This window comes from Salmo salar, chromosome 05 (assembly GCF_965601325.2).
Source record: "Salmo salar chromosome 05, fSalSal1, whole genome shotgun sequence".
Classification (NCBI taxonomy): domain Eukaryota; kingdom Metazoa; phylum Chordata; class Actinopteri; order Salmoniformes; family Salmonidae; genus Salmo; species Salmo salar.
Genome location: NC_138295.1, coordinates 48131489 through 48139558, shown reverse-complemented (window position 1 = coordinate 48139558; position 8070 = coordinate 48131489). Strand labels below are relative to the sequence as shown.

The following is an 8070-nucleotide window of genomic DNA, read 5'->3' as shown; positions in this document are numbered from 1 at the left end:
TGTAACTCTTATGAATTACATTGTATTTATTAAACCAAAACCCAGCAACAAGATCATTTTATTAAAACACATTGTTGTTCACATTTATCAGGGAAGGGGAGAAACCATAGTGATAGGCTCCCGAGTGGCACAGCAGTCCGAGGCACTGTATCTCGTTGCAAGAGGCGTCACTACAGTCCCTGGTTTGAATCCAGGCTGTATCACATCCGGCCGTGATTGGGAGTCCCATAGGGCGGTGCACAATTGGCCCAGTGTTGTCCTGGTTTGGCCAGGGGTAGGCCGTCATTGTAAACAAGAATTTGTTCTTAACTGACTTGCCTAGTTAAATAAAGATTAAATCAAAAGTTGACTACTTTAAAATGGCAGAAGAATGGTGGACGTCCTCAATGGCATTGCACATGCTAAAACTGGCCACTAGAGGCCTCTGTCATTCTCTATGGGAGAAACCTTGATTATTAAAAAAATACAGAGGGAGTATACAAATTGGTTTGTGTACCTTTTTTCTATGCACATGCGCAACTATATAAAGTAGAGGCAACCGTAGCTCCACCTCTCTCCCCCTGAGTTAAAAAAAAAGAAGAAAAAAAAAGTATAATCCCTGAGTTGACCCAGAAAAGAAGCAGTCTGTGCATCCGCCCTGCTTGAGCATGAAGCGTAAACCTGTGGAATACATACTGTAATCTGAAGACACCTCGCTTTGCAAAACTAAAATAAAACGTAGCAGTAGCAAAGTCGCTGAACTTTAATACGAGTAGATACGGGTACGTGTTTGTTTTAATACATTTATTGTAGAATTCGCTGTCTGGCGTTTGTGTGAAGGTCTTGAGGTTGATGTTCCATTGTTTCCATTTTCGTTGTCTTTAGGAGTGTTGGAATAATTAATCGGCAATGCAATTATAGGCTAGACATAAAATAGTGGTGTGTGTTAACAAATGTAGGACGTCGTAGACGTTATGTATTGAATTTGGGAAGCAATCCTAAATTTGAACAACCGTATAATATAGGCTACAGCTGTTTGAACCGTATAATATAGGCTACAGCTGTTTGGGAATGCATAAAGCCAATGTATCGCTTCTCGCTTCTTTGTTGCAACGTGCGTAAAATAACTGAGCTGGTTTCATTTTGTGTTTGATGTGCACTGTGGAGGGAATATAAACCAAATTATAGTTAACGCATCATCACTGACCGAGACGCCGTTATCTGTTAAATCAATCGAATATCCAGTTGTAAAGGTAACAAGGTTGATAGCTAGCCTACCTGTGTTTCAATCGGCAAAGCACAAAGAGGAGCATTTGCAGCGACACTGACGAAGACGTGGAAAGGCTTTCTAGTGTTCGCGAAAAGGAGCACAAACCCGGCGGTTCTTGATTAGGAAGCGTCTCTTGTGGTTTCACTCTGCCAGTTTAGGACATTCTAGGTTACATTCTTCCAGGAAATAATATTGCGTAATCATAATATTTTGAAGGTTTGAGAAATATATTGAAATGAATTGTCTTGTTACCAAATCAACCCATTTTTTTCTTCACATAAACGGCTCTTATGCATCCAAACATACGGGTTTCTCTAGTGCAGCCAAGTCAAATATGTCCATGGCATGTCACCTATTCACTAATTGGCTTCAACTGTGCCAAATGTAGGCATGCTCACTGAACTTCTACCTACCTACCTACCTACATGATGGGTTGAAAATCAACTGCATTGCTCTAACTGTGTTTCCTCTGTGCTGAAAGACAGGAGCCGTGGCGGATCATCTAATGATGCCCATGAACCACAGCTCTGCAGGCGGGGGCCTCCACGGCTACAGACTGGGCATGAACGGAGGCCTGCAGGCAGGCCACCAGCAGCACGTAGTGCCTCAGCCCAGCCTCCGTGCCCTGCCCAATGGCCAGATGATGCACTACGGTGGGGGACCTCAGCAGCAGGCCACCATGGAGGTGGCCATGAGGCAGCGGCAAGGCGTGGTGGGGCCCGTGAACAGACAGCTCAATGGGGCTCAGATGGGCCACCACCAGATGACGTCTGGTAACATGATGTACAACAACGGGCAGGCCCAGCAGCAACACCACACCCAGCACCAACACATGAGCCTCCAGCAGCACCCGCAGCAACAACAGCAGTATATGAATGGTGGTCTCACGTCCCAGCAGCTCATGGCCAGCATGCATCTGCAAAAACTCAACACCCAGTATCACGGATATCCACTGGGGCCCATGAACGGCAACCACATGGGCAACGGGGCAGCCCAGTACCGCATTTGCCCGGCCCAGCTGGCTAACATGCAGCAGATGGCCGGGCCGGCTCTGGCCTTGAACGGCATGGATGTGGACATGATTGACGAGGAGGTTTTGACATCCCTGGTCGTGGAGCTGGGCCTGGACCGCATTCAGGAGCTGCCCGAACTCTTCCTGGGCCAGAACGAGTTTGACTTCATCTCAGACTTTGTGAGCAAACAGCTGCCCAGCACCATCAGCTGCTGAGTGAGAGAGGACCTGAGTCAACAATGCTATGAAGGGGCCTGGAAGGGTGGAGAGTTTGGAAAGACTTGAGTAGAGTGTTGCCCACTGGAAACAACTACTGCTCCGCTTTTCGTTTTTGTGTTGTGCCTTTCACTGTAACAGTGCTAGGTCGCAGAGAAGAGTGAGCGAGAGACACTGGTCTGGATAGCCACAGTGCTATGGTGTCATTTGTGAAGTGACCAGAGGTGTGGTTCTGTGTTGGGTCGCAGCTCGCCTGTAATGGAACATCGTCCTCCAGCATCTCTTCTCTCCAGAGATGAATGTAAACAAAACTGCTGAATTTGTTCAGAGTGGCTTCTCAATGTTAAGACACTCTTGCCTCCTACATTGGACTCAATGGCAGTTTAGTAGTAAGATGTACTCTCTCAGAGAAATTAATATAGAACAAACCAGAGACCGACAGCTCGTCCAGAGAGAAAATCAAGTGCTTTTGGTGTTTTGGGTAAGGTCAGGGGAAGCTCTAAATTTGTCTTTTTTTCTTCTTTTTTTGTTGAGTAAATTGGTCTGGGCCTTCTGTTTGAAAATAAGACCCTCAAATTCATTTTTGATCTTCCAAGAGCTTGGATTTCTCTCCAAGAATGGAGATGGCAGTACAACTAGAATGTCATTTCATGGATTTGAATGGAAGTCTATCATAATTGAATAGCTCACTTTTGGCAAGGATTGCTTTTAGCTGTGTTGTTCTCAAACCTACGGGCTTGTACTGTATACATCTGTGTTAATACAGGAAAGTCTTTGTAAGATGTAGAACTACATTAATTATGCCAATTTATTATTTTCTTTACTGGTGGTTTTTATCTTCCCTTTGCGGTCAAGACGGGGTTTTGAGGATCAATAAAAATGGCCTGGATAGAAGTGTGGCCTGCTTTTACATTCATTGCAGAGGAGCAATGAAAGACTTTAAGGTAATCTTACAAAGACTTAAAGGCAATCTGGGGGCTAAAGGGAATATGCCACTTCAGGGCTTTCCAGCCTGCAGGGTCCAGGATATTAAATAACTTAATACTGAATTCATTTATCTCAAAGGTGTCCCTGTTTCTTAGGAATGTCTTTATCTCCTTCAAGGTATGCACAGTCTTATGATGACAGACATTTACTGCTGTAAGCAGCAAATTGCCTTCAATCCTGTCATGGAAAATGATGACTGGTGTATTAAAATCAAACTCAAAGGTGCACTGCTATCCACCAAAAAGCTGAATTTCTCATCTGAATTCATGACCTTTGATATGGAGAAGGACCCACATTGTGGTTTTAGTCATTGCATTCCTGATCATCCTGACACTATTAATAAAAATAGATTGAGGAATGAATTTCCTGGTTCCTATGGAAACTTTTCTATATGTTGCTGGGTAGAAAGTAGGTGAGACCTAGGTGTATGGTGGGGGAGATGGAGCGAGCCAGGGTTAATCTACGCTTACCTTGATGGGGGTTTAACTGAATTCATCCCCTGTAAATTACTACCCCACAGGGGCGAAGAAGTACGACACACCTTTAGTGACAGTTATTAGCTCTGAGAATGCACTTAATGGTTGGTTGGGGAAGCAAAATGAGTATAGGTTAGTGCCAATAATAAATGGCATATACAAGCATAGCTTCCTCAAAAAGAAAATCTGTATAAATATCCCATGCCTTATGCAATGTTATAGCCACCTGATATTAATTCTATTAAATTCAAGTGAGTTTAGTATTCTATGGGGTTGGGGTTAGTATTTTGCCTCAGTGCTTGGAATGCTTAATTGATGTCATGTTATGGGAATATCACCTCCACATCTAAGAGTTAAAGGTGCATTATGCAGAAATCACTCCGCAATTTCTTGGTTGCTAAAACTCATAGTTCGCCTAATTTCAATTAGGGACAAAAGAAGAAGATAGTATAGTGTAGAATCATTGTACTAAGCTGCTGTGAAATATATTTTACATAACCAAAAATATTGTTTCAGCTGTTTGAAGATGGTGTACAAAACCGAAAGTAAAAGACGCAAAAACAAAATGGGATTCATAGAAATAGCGCACATAGAACATATCTACCGCTTCTTAGACTTGCTTTCCAGTAGAATGATAGATCTGTAACTCACATTTTATATGTGCATTTGGTCAGGTTGCCCAAAAAGTTACATTTGTTTTTGCAACTTGATGAGTAGCAAGTCCTCGCTTTTGTCTAACTCATTCTAAAAGAGACATCTATTTTCAGTAGTTCAATTGTGTAGAACAAGTTAGCCCTTGCTGCCAAATTGAAACATGGAATCAACTGGAGGTTTGCTCTAAATGAAACTCACTTGATCTTAATGTAACTTACATTTGTGTTTGCCAAACACAAAAACTCTAGATTCAGCCGAGGGCATGTGGGGTTACTTGAGTTGTCATGAGAAAGGCTGGGGCATAAGCTACAATTGCGCTGCCCCTCTTGGCACCATCCTTAGTAAAGGTTGCAGGATCCATGCCCAGTCTACAGGTCTTCCTGGAAACCACCAGTGCAGGCTGTGCTGAGGCAGGTTGACTAACTGGCAGACCGCTGGCTCCACATTCTGTATATCTGAAAACACTGCATTGCAAGGTCCCTCTTCAGCATCAATAAAAAAAGTGGTTTCTTAATCATTGTGCATCCAGAGTTAAATGGGATTATGTCCCATACACCCGTTTGCTCACTCAATCCCTTGTTATGTCTCAGTCTCCTACAGAGGGGCCAGTCTAGACAGGCTAAGCAGGGTATGACTGGAAGAAGTTTTCAGTTAGCCTGTTTCTGTTTTTCACTTTCTCTCAGACAAGGCAGCTCACCCACAACAACTGCTAGCTACGCAACTTGTCTTCTTCCTGTGTCGGCTTGCTATTTTCTCGACATGTCAAAGCTCAAAACCCACATGGAAAGACTGATAGAAACAAAACGCTGCATATAAACACCAAGGAAATTCTCCAATGTGAAAAAAGTTACATTAAAAACTACTTCTTGAAATGAAGTGGATGGAGTTTTTGGTGCATGGGGTTTTCTCTGTGGGATTTACCCCTAAGAGGCCCTAGGATTCCTGACAAAGACCACCCCTAAACAGTGTTCAGCACCCTCATTTGGGCAGACAGATCGCATTGTTGCATAGGGAAACAAGTATAGTGCTAATATTCCTCTCGTTCTCTGTTACACATGGTCCATTCTACACAAGCCTATCCATTTGTATCTCTAACAGCTCCTAGCTTCAGCACCCCCACACTGGGGCTGAAAGATCACTATGGCTGAAATAATCAGATTGTTGCATCTAGAAATATACTGCTCAAAAAAATAAAGGGAACACTTAAACAACACAATGTAACTCCAAGTCAATCACACTTCTGTGAAATCAAACTGTCCACTTAGGAAGCAACACTGATTGACAATAAATTTCACATGCTGTTGTGCAAATGGAATAGACAACAGGTGGAAATTATAGGCAATTAGCAAGACACCCCCAATAAAGGAGTGGTTCTGCAGGTGGGGACCACAGACCACTTCTCAGTTCCTATGCTTCCTGGCTGATGTTTTGGTCACTTTTGAATGCTGGCGGTGCTTTCACTCTAGTGGTAGCATGAGACGGAGTCTACAACCCACACAAGTGGCTCAGGTAGTGCAGCTCATCCAGGATGGAACATCAATGCGAGCTGTGGCAGGAAGGTTTGCTGTGTCTGTCAGCGTAGTGTCCAGAGCATGGAGGCGCTACCAGGAGACAGGCCAGTACATCAGGAGACGTGGAGGAGGCCATAGGAGGGCAACAACCGAGCAGCAGGACCGCTACCTCCGCCTTTGTGCAAGGAGGAGCACTGCCAGAGCCCTGCAAAATGACCTCCAGCAGGCCACAAATGTGCATGTGTCTGCTCAAACGGTCAGAAACAGACTCCATGAGGGTGGTATGAGGGCCCGACGTCCACAGGTGGAGGTTGTGCTTACAGCGCAACACCGTGCAGGACGTTTGGCATTTGCCAGAGAACACCAAGATTGGCAAATTCGCCAGTGGCGCCCTGTGCTCTTCACAGATGTAAGCAGGTTCACACTGAGCACACTGTGACAGACGTGACAGAGTCTGGAGACGCCGTGGAGAACGTTCTGCTGCCTGCAACATCCTCCAGCATGACCGGTTTGGCGGTGGGTCAGTCATGGTGTGGGGTGGCATTTCTTTGGGGGGCCGCACAGCCCTCCATGTGCTCGCCAGAGGTAGCCTGACTGCCATTAGGTACCGAGATGAGATCCTCAGACACCTTGTGAGACCATATGCTGGTGCGGTTGGCCCTGGGTTCCTCCTAATGCAAGACAATGCTAGACCTCATGTGGCTGGAGTGTATCAGCAGTTCCTGCAAGAGGAAGGCATTGATGCTATGGACTGGCCCGCCCGTTCCCCAGACCTGAATCCAATTGAGCAAATCTGGGACATCATGTCTCGCTCCATCCATTTCCCATTTTAATGGGAAAAAACATTCATTGCTACAGAATGTAGTAATTTTATGTCAAAATGTATATCAAATGAGATTTTGTTTTACTACAATGTAAAAACAATTTAAACTGAGCCATGTTGGTTTAAAAAGCTGACTCTTCCAAATGAAAAATGGATTATTAAGAATAACAGTTACATGTAGTGGAGTTACTTTTAGTCATTTCCATATTAATTCAACATTTACCAATATTTTTTTTGGCAACATCCATATATGTCATTTTCATTCATGTTATATTTTGCACCACAGACTGTCCAGGAGTTGGCGGATGCTTTAGTCCAGGTCTGGGAGGAGATCCCTCAGGAGACCATCCGCCACCTCATCAGGAGCATGCCCAGGCATTGTAGGGAGGTCATACAGGCACGTGGAGGCCACACACACTACTGAGCCTCATTTTGACTTGTTTTAAGGACATTACATCAAAGTTGGATCAGCCTGTAGTGTGGTTTTCCACTTTAATTTTGAGTGTGACTCCAAATCCAGACCTCCATGGGTTGATAAATTGGATTTCCATTGATTATTTGTGTGTGATTTTGTTGTCAGCACATTCAACTATGTAAACAAAAAAGTATTTACTAAGATTATTTCATTCATTCAGATCTAGGATGTGTTATTTTAGTGTTCCCTTTATTTTTTTGAGCAGTGTATATTGCATTGTGTCAATATTATTCTTATTCTCTGCTACACCTGGTCCATTCTACACAAGCCTATCTATTTGTATCTCGAACTGCTCCTAGCTTCAGCACCCCCACACGGGCTGAGAGATCACACTGGGGCTGAAAGATCAGATTGTTGCATCTAGAAATATGTTGCGTAATGTTAATATTCTTCTCATTCTCCGTTACATTCTATCTACACTTTACCTGAACAGGCTCAAGCGTTCTATTTCCAGGTACTACAGCTGGTGTCGAGGCTTCCCATGAGCTCTGTGTAATCTCAGGGCCCTGCACCAATGAGGGTACAGTGGCCATACCTAGTCACGCATGGGCTGTGGTCCCCAACCCCTCTCTGATGAAGAAAGCTGACCAGGCCTGCAGGCTTATCAAACATGCTAACTGGATAACACTAGTATTTTGCTCTGAATAATCTGTCTCATAAAGTGCTA

At 44.1% G+C, this 8070-nt stretch overlaps 1 protein-coding gene across 2 annotated transcripts; it reads left to right on the top strand.

Moving 5' to 3' along the window:
- Positions 1-557: 557 nt before the first annotated feature.
- Positions 558-3826, top strand: LOC106604904 (cbp/p300-interacting transactivator 3). Of its 2 annotated transcripts, none has more exons than XM_014200019.3 (2): positions 558-761; positions 1735-3826. In XM_014200019.3, the coding sequence occupies exon 2, from the start codon at positions 1755-1757 to the stop codon at positions 2475-2477; it is 723 nt and encodes a 240-aa protein (XP_014055494.1). In that variant the 5' UTR covers positions 558-761; positions 1735-1754; the 3' UTR covers positions 2478-3826. The 2 variants fall into 2 exon arrangements, with proteins under 2 accessions (XP_014055494.1, XP_014055493.1); XM_014200018.3 differs by having other exon boundaries at positions 1731-3826.
- Positions 3827-8070: the final 4244 nt, after the last annotated feature.

What these genes read in the sequence shown, in the direction of transcription:
- LOC106604904 (XM_014200019.3), top strand. Translation starts at nt 1,755, where the DNA reads ATGATGCCCATGAACCACAGCTCTGCAGGCGGGGGCCTCCACGGCTAC.